The sequence below is a fragment of the Chenopodium album genome, chromosome 26 (assembly GCF_948465745.1).
Source record: "Chenopodium album chromosome 26, dcCheAlbu1.1, whole genome shotgun sequence".
Lineage (NCBI taxonomy): Eukaryota > Viridiplantae > Streptophyta > Magnoliopsida > Caryophyllales > Amaranthaceae > Chenopodium > Chenopodium album.
The window spans coordinates 14,386,260-14,402,079 of NC_137859.1; the positions used below are offsets into that span (position 1 = coordinate 14,386,260).

Genomic DNA, 15,820 nt, shown 5'->3' on the forward strand with positions numbered 1-15,820 from the left:
ACAAGCAATACAAGCACATTCTATTCTCTCTTCTCTCTTCTCTCTAATTTGTCATGGTATCAAGAGCAGGTTAGATCTTGGGATACTTCACAAAAAACCCCCCTGCCGGTGGGTTAGAAAATTAAACTCACCGGCGGGATTCATAAATTTTACCCGAAAATTCCGCTGTGCAATTATTTTTCTTTTTTGTGAGTTGATTCGAGCATGGTTTTGCTCCTTTGGATATGAGTTTGGTTTTACTCTGAAAAATCAATAAGAGATTTGAGTGTGGTTTACTTTGAAAGACCAATAAGAGATTTGAGTGTGGTTTACTCTGAAAGACCAATAAGAAATTTGAGTGTGGTTTACTCTGAAAAACCAATATTTGATTGGAGCTCGGTTTTGCTCTGGAAAAACCAAAAATTATTATATTTGCAGGTTCGAAAAGAATGACGTTCCTGTTTGATTGATGACAGATGAGTTCGAAAAGATGAACGTTCTCATCATTGAAGAAAAAAAAAAATTGAAGGCGACATCACAAGAGTGTGCATCTCGGCTTCAACAATTTGAAGAATTTCCAATCGCAACGTTCGTGTTACTGCCGTTACGATTGCGGGAGGGTGTTAGAGATATCGGAAAATATATGTGTGATATATTTTCCGTATATATCATTTAAGAGAATAATATATTTAGGATATTTATGTTAAGATATTATTTTGAGAATATATCATTAGGATATATGGTATATCTTTTAGGAATATTGTTTCCTATTTTATGAGGTTAGGTTTTGTATAAATACTCAACCTATTGATGAATAATAGACAAGCAATACAAGCACATTCTATTCTCTCTTCTCTCTAATTTGTCAAGATAGCTATCCAAGGTTCAACATAGATTGTTGTAGCATACACCGCCGTCATGAAAGACAAAAGAGTTGTGTAGAATGATATTAAGAGCAAGAAGATGCTGAAATCCAATAATATCACTGAATTTTTTTTATTGTCAACAGCCAGGATCCATAGAAGACAAAACAATACCATTGTTGATAGGCACATTGTCGATATGTCAAAGAACATAAAAGCTTGAAATGCTGCCCTGTGCACTAGAATTGGAGTCCCCTTACTATCTTTATTTTTATCTATATTTTCTGTAACTTGTCCACCAGGTACAGTTAATGCTGCTGTAAACGTTATAGTCATCAAAAGTGCTGCTATTACACCAATTGTGTCCACATATTTTTCCAAATCAGTAGTAGAAACACCATATACACTTCGATAGCCAATAAATTTAGGATCTCTATTCAAAATTATATCCAACTGTATCAAAAGGAATTGAACCAGGTTATTTATACTATTGGATAAAGTAAATACAAAACATATTGTGAATACACTCCATAATGCTGAAAAAGTGAGAAACTTGTATTATATTACTGAACTGAACTTAGTATATAAACTAAACTAAAATTATTTTTACTTAACTGAAATTTTTATTACTCAACATTATTTATTTAAGGTAAAGTGAACAAGGCATTACAGAAGCATAATATAAGAACTTTTAATTCCTAATCTCCCCAAAATGTAAAAAATTGGAAATATAAGACCCTAATCACTACACCTTAAAATAAATAATACTCAATTTCAGCTTAGTAAAAAATTTAATACTCAATTTTAGCTTAGTAAAAAATAATTTCAATTCGGTATGTAAATATAAGTTCAGTTCATTAAGAATCAGTAACTTTTATAAATAAAGATAAATAATTTCAATTCTGTAAAATTAATTTATGTTGTAAAATAATTTAAATTCAGCAGCGCAAATTTTATTTTATTTTAGCAAAAATAACGGTTCCTAAACTGTGGAAGTAGAAAATGCAATAATAAAAACTTACGCCATGAGGAATCTCTGATGAGGATCTTATTAAATCGCTTGAAGACACACCAGCATAATTCTTCTTTTCAAGAAGTGTCTCCATTTGTTCATTTTTCATACCTTGAAGAAAATTCACTGCATGATCAAAGCGTCCACCTTGCTGAATTGCCAGATGCAATGGTGTGTTTCCCTCAAAGTCTTCAAGCTTTAGGAAATCTCTTAATTCTGGATGTGCTTTAATAAGGTGCCAAGAACTGTAAGCAGAATGTTTTACTAATAGGTGCCAAAATGTCCGCCCATATTTTGCATCTGGCATTTGTGTTGCATCATTAGAAAGCTTGTGCAATTTTGAAATTACTTTCACATTACCACATTCAGCCGCCTTTAAAAGAGGAGTTAGACCATCTTTGTCATGTGTATGGGTCGCTTCACTATTTGCTTCCACCAAAATTTCTATGATTTTCTCCCGCATTTCTTCATACACCTCTAATTAGTCAAGATAATCATTATCAACGTAAGATATTCAAGTTTTCTGAAGATATTATAGTATAGGTTATTAAAAAAAAAAATTTGAAAGGAAAATTTGTAACCATTAAGTGACATGTGTCATTTTTGGTTTTGCTCTTTGTTTATAAAGTTATAGTCATTTATTGATTGATTTCAAACACAAATTACCACGAAATATCAAGTATAATTTTAGCTTATAGCATTTTTTTTATACTACTATATAATTTAAGCTTAAATGGTTTCAAAAAAAATATATAATTTAAGCTTAAAAATAGATATTTGGTGAATTAATATATCAATGATTAAATAATTAAGTTAAGGTGTTTTTTTTTTCTTTTTATTGACAAAAATTCAAGTAATTTTTTTTTTGGTGCGAAAATTTAAGTACAGTAGTTCTTCAATAACTTTAACGTGTGAGTTTTATTGACAAAAATATGGAAAATACATCAATGTAAATTGTTCTTTAATAACTTTATTATTATTTGTAGATTTATCTTAAATGAGCTTAAAATTGTAATTGATAATATTAGTAATTAATATATGAGACATAAATTTATAAATATTTAAATCTTTTTATTTTAAATAGGATAAATGAATGTAAAGACTCCATAACTCAAATATTCTCCTCTCACAGTGACACGAAAACAGCCACGTCATTCAATAAAAAAGGCCAACCAACTTTAATACATCTTAAATTTTTAAATAACACACCAATCAATTTGTGTATGAAAAAATCTAATTGCTCGTTTTGCCTCAAAAAAAAAGAAATTGTGTATGAAAAAATTTCCATTTTTAGTAAGAGAAAATTTTTAAAGATATTTTAAAAAGTAAGGTCCGGTTCATTTTTATAACATCGAATTTTATTCCTGATGGGAACACAACAAAGAAAGATTAGTGACTTACGTAGGGGACATCCAGCAAAGAGATGAAGAGGTGTTTGATTGAGCCTGTTTTTCAATTTAGCAGTATGTTCGATATCCAGCTCTAAAAGTCTCCGCAACACATCTTCATCTTGAGTTACTATGAATGCTTCATGAAGGGGTGTATTTCCTTCCTTGTTTTGCACTAACCATGGCGGATCATAACGACCTCCTTTCGCTCTAGCCTCTTCTTGAGCTCTATCAAAACTCGTACAAGATAGTTCTAGTAACACCAACACAAGGTTTGATTCTGACAAATATTCACATGATTCGCTTTCACTTTTAAAAACCATGGTTTCGGGAGAATTTCGAACAAGGATATGAAGTGGAGTGTCACCATTAAGGTCTGCTTGGCAAATGAATTCAGGAAAGCTTTCAAGAACTTGTCGGATGAAATCAACATACTCATCTTGTATTATTGTTGTTCCATTGTTTATTTGCATTAATTTATGAACAACATTTCTCCTCTCAGAATCTCGCAAGAATAGAAAATTATTTCTAAACTTTTCAAGTCTTCCCTTTAAGTAGGTTATATTTGCCCTATTTGTCGCTTCATATACATCCATTGTCATTTGATTTTTCTCCACATTAATCTGTAGGAACACACATATGGACATCATCAATCTATTACTTTGATAATAAATGCCATAACGAGGGTATACATGCCAACTTAGGCTTATTTCACTTCACCATATCTTTGATAAACAGAAATTATGTTTACAGAAATTAATTTACTTTTATTGAACTTTAACTAATAAGACTCGTGAATTGAAATTAACTTTACTAAACGAAAATTAATTTTACAGAACTGAAGTTATTTTTATTAAAATAAAATTATTATCTTGAACTGAAAGTTTTTTACTAAATGTTATTATTTTAAAGGTGAATTTAACATGGCCTTATTAATATTTCAAATTAAAGGCATTAATAATAATACAACAAAAATTGCATGTAAATTAAAAAAAAAAAAAAATACAAACAAACCTCAAATTTTTCATGAATCAAATATGCAGCAGATATTCCATTTTTGTTTCTAATGCTTTGCTTGGCTGAGGAATCCAATAAAACTCGCACCATGTTAAGGTTCATATTCATTGCAGCCGCATGTAATGGTGTGTTTCCTTGCTTGTCCTGATGATTCCTGAGGTCAAATACTTCTGCAATGCCAAGCAAGTCTTTGCCTTGTTGGTAGCTCGGTATCGTTTTCAAAAGGTGTAAGATTGTCCTGTTTGAACGATCACGCAACTCCGCAGATCGTGGGCAGTGATCAAGTATGAGTCTAATGACTTGTATGTTGTAGGCAGAGGTATTTGATGCTGCCCTATGAAGAGGAGTCAATCCCTTTGCATCACGTTGAAGTGCGATACAACTCTTTTTCTCTAATAGAAGTTCTATCATTTCAAGATTTGCCAAACTTGTAGCTTGCCTCTCCTTTATTGGTCCATCTATTGATTTGTTATAAAATCAATATCAACAAATAATACAAATTAAATTAATTTATTCATAAATTAAATTACTCGCTACTTGTTGATCGAGTCCATGAGCAAACATATACTACGTATGTAATTGGAAGTGTTGTCCCACATCAATTGAGTGTAAAAGTAAGTAATAGTAAATCTTAAATGTGTATCCCATATTGAAGAATAGAAAAAGTTGTGTTTACAATATAACTTGAGTCCATCCATTTCAATTTTGTTAATATATACGACGTATAATTTTAATTCAATAAAAATAAATTTTATTAAGGTAAAATTGGTATAAACCAACTTTTTTGTCTAACCTTTTTGAAAAAACCACCTTTTTTGTTTTTTGTTTTTTTTACTAAACCACCTTTTAAGTACCTAAGTTTTTTATTGCACCACCCCTATTTCAAATCTAACAGATTGCATCTCAACCATCTACTTCCAAATCATCAACCATAGCAAAACTTTCCCTTCCATCTCAACCATCCAATTCATCAATTACCTCAATTTAGGGTTTGAGAGTGAACATAGACTACAATTTAATTTTTGCAGCGAACTTAGGTTTGGTTTTTTAAAGCTTTACTCAATTTAGTCATGCATTTATATAAAGGGAAGGGTTGAATGTTTTTGGGAGTAAAAAAATAAATGATTTAGGAGGGAAAACACAAGTTGTGGGCCCCTTTGACGTCTCAGTTAAATATATCGTCAAAATTTGAAATAGGGGTGGTGCAATAAAAAACTTAGGTACTTAAAAGGTGGTTTAAAAAAAATTTAAAAAAAAAAAACAAAACAAAACAAAAAAGGTGGATTTTTCAAAAAAAAGGTAGTTTATACCAATTTTGCCTTTCATTAATTATAAATTATTTAGTTCATTGAAATTTAGTAAAATTAGTAACTTTATGTATTTCAATTAAGTAAATATGAAACAAGGGGCTATGTTCTATTCCATTTAAAATAATATTTAAAAAATGCACCTATAATCCACCCTTCTTTTTAATATTACTACTTTTTGTTCATTTATGATTTTTTTTAATATATATTCGTTCTTTTACTTTAATTCTGTATATATGGTTCCAAAAAAAATGTTCAATATATTAAGTTTTAATCTGAAAATATTTTTAAATTTAAAGAGCAAATATGATCTGTAGTAGTGAATCAACAAATTATGCTTTAATACATTGAAATAATTTAAGACCTGTAAAAAAAATTAATTCAACAAAAATAATTTAATTTCAGTAAATTACTTAATTTTAATAAAAAAATGATTTCATTTTGGAAAAATTAGATGAAAGAAAATGAGACCAAATTTTTTTTATAAAACTTAATTTTTTTTTAAAAAAAATGAATTAATATTATCAATAAGATGAAAACAACACAACTTAAAATACTTAATAACATGAGAAGAACTTTCAATTGATAGTGGGAAGTAATTATAGGTAAATGATTATATTTAAGTTTAACTAGTTTAAGGATTTGCCCCGACAATAAATATAAAATGTAGCACTATCAAATTTCAAACCAAAATCGTTTCACAACCCAAAACAACCTGACCTAAATTGATTATTTGAAAACCGACCCGAATTAATTTTTAACAAACCCAAAAATGAATTGATTCGAATAATATTGAATCACATAAGAATCGAACTTGTTAACAAACCGAACCATTTACAAACTGAACTGAATAAACAAAACCAGACTCAAATCGTTGTTACCGTATCAAACCCAACCCTTTTAAACCGAACTGCTTACAAATTGAATTTTTTTAACGAACCACTTACTTTAAAATATTGTTGACCTCTATAGGTATGAATTATGGAGAGGAGACTAAAATCATGATGAAAGAAAATGACAAATGTCCTGACCTGGTTTCACCTTTAGTATTTTTATATATAGATTAAAGATATATTTAGATGTTTTCATATATAATCAAAGTAAAATATAATAGAAGTTTATTACTATAGGGAAATCCTTTCAAGGATGAGGTCGGTAAGAATCGACCTCTAGCCTCACAATTGAATTAAAAGCGAAAAATTAATCAACTACTCTAGCTTCTCATATACGTGCGTGATAAATTAATAAAAACAAAAAATACATAATATACAAATAATGTAATATATAATATTCTAGTTGAACATGTATAAAATATAACTTCATTGTCAATTTCTACATATTACGAGTACAAAAAATAGTCAAGGTAAAATAAAGTCAAAGTAAAATGTAGTAGAAGTTCATACGTACCAATAGGTTGGTGTATCGTAGCAAGATGAAGGGGAGTCTCTTTAGCATTGCTAGTAACACTAACCATTTCAGGATGGTTCTCAACCAACAATTTAGCAACCTCAACGTTATCATGGATAAGTGCAACATGTAACGGTATGTTGCCCTCTCCATTCTTCTTCATGAATATCATGCTACACTCCTCTTGGACCTTCTGTGGCTCGGACACATAATCATGGAGTAGCTTAAAAATGTCCATGTTGCCGACCTCAGCGGCAACATGGATAGGGGTGTTGCCGTCATCGTTTGGCTGTTTTATCAGCTCTTCAATGGCTTGTTTAGATATAAAGCCCTTTAGAATTACTTCTATGAACTCGAATTGCTCTCGTCGAATTGCTAAGTGAAGGATGTTATTTTTGTGCTCGGTTTGCTTAAGAAAAAACTCATCACTACCACTCTCTATTTCATTGTTTCTTGCATCATTTAGGAAGCCTACATTACCTAATAGTGCGGCATTGTAAAGTACATCTTCCATTTTTGATACGTAAACTTTAACCAATAATGTCTTTCTTTTATCTTTTGAGTGTTTAAGCTATATTCTAAAAATGGTTTCACGTCCACGTACATTTTATAATAAGTAATTCCGTAACTATTACTACTTGTTATGTACTTATGTAGCTTTTTTCATCACCTTTAATTTCTTTTTTAATAAACAAGCTAGCTTCTGGTTTTTTAGTTACATATTTGAGTAGTTGATAAGCTTTACCTCCTTTAAACTAAAGAGACTTTGATTCCTTCTTAATTTTAAAGTGGTGGAATTAACATTTTTCATCTTTACGACACACTGGACACTTCATCGCTCTATTTTTTTAATCGCAACAATTGAAATTTTACACTAATTATACACACTTTTTTAATTTATTATCTTTTGTGATTTATATATTAGAAAAATATTATGATGTAGTATCTTATTAGATTCGTCTTAAAATACACTTTTATAATATCAACTTTTTATAATTTTTACCATAATATAACTTATGATTATGAGTTATAAAATATGCATTGACAAGCGTAAAATCTCTAACAACGTTGCGATTATAAAAAGAGAATGAAGTATAATATTTTGAATCCAATTTAAAGATATTGTGTTTAATTTACAATTTCTCTCGTGTTACACGATTTGTAATACGTAATAATTATAATAATAATAAAGCTAATATCAAATGATTAATCTAATCTAATCTAAAAAAACCATGACATGGAACTTATAAAAGAAAAATGATGATGCAAAACATGACAACACTCTAGCATTCTGCAAGTAAATTAATTAGAGCATTAACACGACGATATTGTACTTTTCCATGAATTTAGCAAAGGAGAGAAAAATATGTCCGTATTAAGCATAACAATTGAATATAGAAATCTTTTTTGAACTACCTAGTATGTGCTTTAAACTCTAGTCCCCCTTGTTGGAATGTTAAGTCACTTCAATTTTCCTAACGGGGTGTTTGGTAGGAGGGATGAGATTAAATGGGATAAGAAGATGGGATAATAAGAAGGTGGATTAATAGATGAGATAAGGATAAAAATAGTGTATTCCATTGTTTGGTAGGGGTTAGGATTAGAATGGAATAACTAATAAAAGTACAAAATTACCCTTATTATCCTTTCTTCAATCTCTTCTTCTTTTTCTTTCATTAAGGATAGTAATGTCTTTTACACATTACATTTAATCCCCATCTCTTATACCAACCCCCCTTAATTATTAATTTCGAGTGATAACTCCCTTTTTAATCCCCCTCCTATCCGCCCGCATAATCCCCATCCTTCTAAACAAACAAAGGACATATTGAATCCCTCCTTTTTTATCCTATCCCCCTCACTTTATCCCTCTAAACAAACACCCCCTAAAAGATTAGCACATTAACATTATAAGATGCCAATCTAACAATGCGAAAATTCTCTATAACCTTATTTTGTACTTTAAACTTTTTTTAGATGTCCTACATGCAGCCAATCACTTTCATCTTCCTCTAATATTCTTTGTTGCAACAACACTTATGGGTCGGTCCACATAATTTCTCGTGTTTTTCAATTTAATGTACTTTACAACCCATCAAACTAAAGATATATAGAGTACATTCTATAGGTGGCAGTTAGGATGTCAGGATCGAATTTGGTTAAATCGGGTCAAATTTATTTAAAATTTGAATCGTATTAAATTATTGTACTAATATAAGTCGAAACTAAAATCGAGTATTTTTTGGGTCTGTAAAGTTTGCATATTGAGAATCGAGACAGCTTTTAATTACACCGCTATAATCAATAATTACATTTTTTTTTTTTTTTGAAACAATCAATAATTACATCTTGTCTTCATATCCCTTAACTCCTAACAAAAGCTATTTCTCAATTTTAATGTAAATGAAATCTAATATAATTATAAAATACACAATGTGGCCATGTGAGTGTGAGATCTAATTAAATTCGTCTAAAGTTTTAATTTGCAAATATATACTTATTTTTAAATGAAAAGTACTATGAGTGGCTTGTGCTATTTTTATTATTACAATATTGTGTGTGTATATATATATATATATATATTGTCTCATATATATATAGGACAATCTCTTGGAAACATATAATATTTTCTTTGTTCCACAATCAAAATCGATACTCATGAGTTTGACCAAATAAAAAGTACGGAGTAATAAAAATTTAATACTACCTCCGGTCCAAATTACAAGCAACTTTGGGGAATTATTTGTGAGATATAAAATATTCCAAAGTTACGAGTAATTTGGACCGGAGGTAGTATTATTAACATCACATTAATATCTTTTTTAAAACATTTTACACCATACTAATTATTTTTATACATTAACAAAAAAAAAAAAAATTATAGTCAAAGGTAGTATGTGAATAGTAAAAAAAAATCAAAGTGTATCAATTATTAAAGAACGGAGGAAGGAAGTACATTTTATATCTATAAATAAATTAAAGGAACAACCGCTGACATCATATTGTCCACGTGGCAACTTTATAAGAAAAATTTTCCCGCCTAAATAAAAATCTGATGTCATTATATTTTCTTTGGTTTCAAATTTCAAATTTAATATCTCCTCCTCTCAATTTATCTACACTCTTTAATTTATTTGTTTTTCTTCTATCACCAACTATTGGTATCTAATACATCTTTCCCTTATGCTTCATCGAACAAAATACTTTGATGTATACATTTTTTCTATTTTTCTGTATATATTACAAGTTTAAAATCATTTATTTATTTATTTAATTAAATTCGTATATTAAAAATCTAACTTTTATGTATATGCTTAAATTTTCATATTCGGTTTGTTCTTCTTCAAAATTAATTTTATAAAATTAGCATTTACAACTAATGGTTATGTCTCAATAGTTTCTGATACGTAATAATACATAAAATATATATTCTATATTTCCGTGCATCGCACGGGACTAATCTAGTTTAAAATAAAAAGACGACCTTTAAAACTTGCACATCTTCTTTAAATATAACTGGAATTTAATTTGAATGATCTGATGAACATCTTTCTTTCTTCTACTAATTCAATTAATTTAAAACTTAATTAGATGTGTTAAAAATAATTCAAACCGATTTAAAAGTAACACGACAGACATTATAATTTAGCATAATTCAAACTTAAATTAAACTCGACTTGATCCAATTCAACTTATTCTAATCCACACACCCCAATTTGACATCACAATGACACCTCTATTCCCGATCATGCAATAAGATAGAATTCTATTTATGTTTCTTATTATTTGCAACAAAGCAATTTTTATGTCTCATAAATAATACCTTTAACTCTTCTTGACATGAAAATAGTAACAGTGTCGGGAGTACTCGTTCAGTCCTGGGTTACTCGATTAGGGGTTATTTATTAAAGGGTTAATCGGTCAAGGGTTATTCGGTCGCTCATGGGTTACGTACTCAATCGATCAGGGGAGTTACCCCTGAATAAGTAACCCCGGCCACACGAAGTGGCCAGCCACATATGAAACAATGCGTTTTCAGTGTGGCCACGTGGCCGGGGTTACTTATACAGAGGTTACTCGGTCGGTCAAGGATCACTCAGTCATGGATTACTTGTTCAAGGGTTACTCAATCAAGATTTACTAGCTCGATCTGTCAGGAGGGGTTGCTTAGTTAGGAGTACCATTGTGTAGCTATTATTCAATAATTGTTTTTGAGGCAACGAATATTAAAAGAGATGAAAGGCTTACAAGTCATGCATTGATACATATTAGCTAGGCTTTTCTAGAAAAGCCAAAACTTAAATTAGAGTTTAACTTCGGAGACTTTTCATGTAGGTTTGGTAAACTATTAATCAACAGTGAAAGCAACTTTTAAAAAGATATTCCCTTTAATTTTTAGAGGCAATTTCACACGATTTTTCTTTGTTTTTAATTTTAGAGACCAATATCATCAATCTTCTATTTTTTTTTTTTCTTTTAGTTTTTTTTCTTGATTTTCTTTGATGGGGGAATGATTTATTGTTCAATAGTTTTGATGTAAGAACCAAAACCTTACAAATACTACTCTATATTACATTTATTTTACATTAACAACCCAAAAATCTACTGAGGCCTCATTCTTTAGAGCTGCTCTGTTCTGCTCTGCTAAGCCCTGCTCTGCTCATTAATTAAGACCATTAAGACCATATAATTATTTTAAAGGGAATGGTTCACTGCGTTCGTTACTTTGAATATATAAATTGCTAAATAATTTAATGGAGTGTTCAGATCATTAAGGGCCTGTTTACTTCAGCTTAATTTCAGTTCAGTTCAGTTCAGCTCCAATCAGTTTAGTTCAGCTCCAAACAGTTCAGTTTAGTTCAGTTCAGTTCAGCTCCTAATTTCCTTCTCTCATAAAATATTTAGTTCAGTTCAGCTCCAATCAGTTCAGTTCAGTTCAGTTCAATTCAGCTTCAATCAGTTCAGCTCAGTTTAGTAAATGTGAACAGGCCCTAAGACCGTATAATTATTTTAAAAGGAATGATTTACTATGCCTTCAAAAAAAAAGGGAATGATTCACTAGGTTTGTTACTTTGAACATAGAAATTGCAGCTTCAATTTTTTCTTTTTTCTTTTTTTTTTTTAAAGATATAAATTGCATCTTTTTTTAATATAAGTTGCCAAACTTTTTTCTTCATATTTTGAAAAAATGGCAAAACACTTATAAAATTATACTGTACATAATTTTTAAAAGAAAAAAAAAATTACTTTTTAAATAATATATTTAAAAAAAATCTTTCATTGAAAATGTATTTTTATTAGGATACAATGTTGTCTTAATTTTTTACATTTCCAAAAATCATTCAATTATTATGTCAGGTTTCTCTAATTCTAAAAGGCTACTCTCTTTACCTAGTGAGAAAAACTCTCACGAAGATATATTATTTTAAAGTGAAGCATAATTTTTATTACAGCTTTAAGGTTTTTTTAATTTAAAAAGAAACTTTCAAGGTAAAAATTGAAAATTTAAGGGTAATTATTAAATATTTACATGAAAAGAAGTCAAATTGTTTTCAATATAAACACTACAATTAGACCTGTCAATTTCACCCGAGCTGGAAACCCGATCAAGCTCAAACCGTTTATTATGGATTTTGAACAAAAATGTTTGACACAAAACTCGATTTTACCTATATACAGACAATGCAGTTCAAATTCGACCCAAATACAACTAACCCGCCTTGACAGCCCATTTTCGTTAGGTTATCTTGTTGTTTTTAAAGCATTTATTGAAAAACGAAAACCTAGTTCTTTGATTGGGATTTTGATCATCCATCCACTATTCAACATTCATTTTAATTTTGTCTCCCACCTCACTCACTCTCTCTCTCTTTCTCTCTCTCCCGCTCGGCTCAACACCAACCTAGCTACTTGCCCACACCAAGTGCATCTGCATAATCCACGCATGCCATAACCGTGCATAGCCTACAACAACCACGTACCATCAACCATTGTCAAATAGTATTTTGCTTGCATTTTGTATAGCCAATGTCTTATATATAGTATATCAGTTGCATAAATTAAGGTTGAATTGTATTATATGATTAAATTTACATAGTACATATTACCTCCGTTTTATATTATTTGCAACACTTGTCAAAGATGAATGTTTTATACCATTAGCAACAAAAGTTTTTTTGTTTTTTAAGTTGTCATTTTTTTTATCTCTCTTTTCATCACATGCATCTTTATCTTAATCTCTCTCTCTCTCTCTCTCCATTTTAACAATCGCAAACAAATTTTGCTATTGCCTAGAAGTTTATTCAACCCATCAAAACTGCAATTAATAAGAAACGGAGGTATTAATATATAGATAGTTGATGAAGATAGTGTAATGGTTTAAGTTAGGTATTAATATAATGATTTGAAGAGATAATTAAGTGATATCCAGAAATTATATCAAGAGATACTATTGTCTATATAATATTTAACAGTGGCGTCTTCCTTTAATTTACGTTTATAAGTTTTTTTAGATTTTATTATTATTTTGATTAATTAGGAATTGGATGTGCATTGGTGACAATTTAAATTACGTTATAGAAATATAATGTAATCACTAAAAATATTATTATTGAGAAAATTAGATTAATAAATTGAAAAATATATAGCAAAGAAAGCTTGAAAAGTCAAATATTCTAATGACATGCCAAAATTAAATTAAATTAAATAAAAACGTGTTCTTAAACCATTTAGGTTTGAAGGAATTGTTTCTTTGTCACCTATACAATTAATGAATATATTATAGATCAAATTATGGATATAATCAGTTCATTCCTTTGGATCATCATTGTATCTTAGCACAACTAGAGGAATTAATGATCTTAATTTGGCTCATAAAACAAACCAAAGCCCAATAGAACAATGGAACATATCCCACCATGATATAAGGTCACACTATGTGGTAAGGGTTGAAAATAAGAGGAAAAGCCCATAGCATGGGCTTTCCCTTAGTGTGGCCAGCCATATATAAACAGTGAGAGAGGTTCTGGGCTTTGGGCTAACCTAATTAACATTAAGAATATATAATTAGGTGTTGCCTAGGGTTGTATACCAAGCAAACGATTGTGCATACCCTAATTAGCAAACACTTTGCCCTATCCTCTCTCTTTCTCTCTCTCTCTCTAGCTCTCTCTCTCTCTCTCTCTCTCTCTCTCTCCCCCCTTGGTGATCAGTCGTTTGTGGAAGGAGGTAAACTCGTACTCGGTGGTACGTTCTCGACTAATCCAATATTGGTGGATGTCCATCTCAAGCTTGTGTGCTATGTAGAGGAGTCATATTTGAGGATATATTCTCCCTGGATTCCAACCTATTTGTAACGTAGAATTCACGAATCAAAGGTATATTTTATGTGATTCATTATGTATGTATGCATATTGATCTTGGTTAGGTGATACAAATTAGATTTGTGAAATTTTGATTAGAGTGCCTAAATTCCTACGGAATGACCTAATTAAACTCAAAAACACTAGATTAGAATTCAGAAGTTCTCGACCCATGATCTGAGATAACCCGACCTAAAGTGACCAGACCCGATTGACAGGTCTAACTACTACACTATATTCAAAGTACCAACACGAGTCATTTTCTTGATCATACAATACACCAATTATTACTTTGTATCAATTAAGCAAAGGAATCAATATCTTAATTTTTAGAGCAATATATTGGATAAGATATTCAATCAATATATTTCCTTGCCGCGAGAATTCGATTGATTTATTATTCAAACAAATTATTTTTCTTACTTTATTAGTCACTTTAATTAACATGATATCATTTTATTTATACTCTTTTTCTAGATCGCAAATGAATCGAGATGATTCTTTCTTAACTGGATTACCTTTCACTCTTACAAATATTGATTTAAGATTTTCGTGTAGTTGCCTCAATATAGCTCGTAAAGTTAAGCCTGACACAAAGTATGGGTCATTAATAGATCAGAAAATTTGTTTGTGAGTGTTGAATAAAGAGGAAAAATAATGATGCATGTAGTGATGAGGAGAGAGATAAAATAATTGACAACTTAAAAAGAAGAAAAGAACTAATTTGTTACATATAATGTGTAACAACCATTTTTTGTAAATAATGTATTTAATTTGAAATAGGTATTTTTTCATTTTCCTTTATTATTGTTATTGTTATTGTTATTGTTATTGTTATTGTTATTGCTATTTTTAATAAAAACCTACAAAGTCAAGCGATTTACAAGAAATTAGTGGGGAGCCGAGATACAATCTGGGCCCCCCGCTCCTCTAGCTATAGTGAACCTAATCCTACTGAAGATGTGAGCAGCCGCACGAGCACCCATATCCTAAGTCTTCATTATTTTTATTATTATTATTTTTTTTTTGTTCTAAAGTTGTTATTATTATTATTATTATTATTATTATTATTATTGTTATTGTTATTATTGTTATTGTTATTATTATTATAGAAAATATCAAAAAACCTACAAAGTCAATCAATTTACAAGAAATTGGTGGGGAGCCGAGATTCAATCTGGGCCTCCACCCCTCTAGCTATAGCGAACCCGATCCTGCTGAAGATGTGAGCAGCTATTATTATTATTATTATTATTATTATTATTATTATTATTATTATTATTATTATTAGTATTATTATTATTATTATTATCATTATTATTATTAATATTATTACTACTATTACTATTATTATTATTATTACTATTATTATTATTATTATTGTAATAATAATAATAATTATTATTATTATTACTATATTTTAAAATTTCAAAAACCTACATAGTCAATCGATTTACAAGAAATTGGTAGGGAGCCGAGATACAAT

At 29.7% G+C, this 15,820-nt stretch overlaps 1 protein-coding gene across 1 annotated transcript; it reads right to left on the reverse strand.

Annotated features, from left to right (window-relative positions):
• Positions 1–836: 836 nt before the first annotated feature.
• Positions 837–7,527, reverse strand: LOC145616868 (uncharacterized). The gene is made up of 5 exons (XM_081671587.1): positions 6,974–7,527; positions 4,257–4,717; positions 3,256–3,865; positions 1,865–2,331; positions 837–1,295 (listed from the first exon to the last, which is right to left on the reverse strand). Exons 1-5 carry the CDS (start codon positions 7,485–7,487, stop codon positions 837–839), a joined length of 2,511 nt encoding a protein of 836 aa, XP_081527713.1. The 5' UTR covers positions 7,488–7,527.
• Between the last annotated feature and the right edge of the window lie 8,293 nt (positions 7,528–15,820).

Coding starts and splice junctions, on each gene's coding strand:
- LOC145616868 (XM_081671587.1), bottom strand. CDS start 7,487: ATGGAAGATGTACTTTACAATGCCGCACTATTAGGTAATGTAGGCTTC. Junction 2,332..3,255: donor CTTTGCTGGATGTCCCCTAC/GTAAGTCACTAA, acceptor TTGACTAATTAG/AGGTGTATGAAGAAATGCGG. Junction 1,296..1,864: donor CATCAGAGATTCCTCATGGC/GTAAGTTTTTAT, acceptor CTTTTGATACAG/TTGGATATAATTTTGAATAG.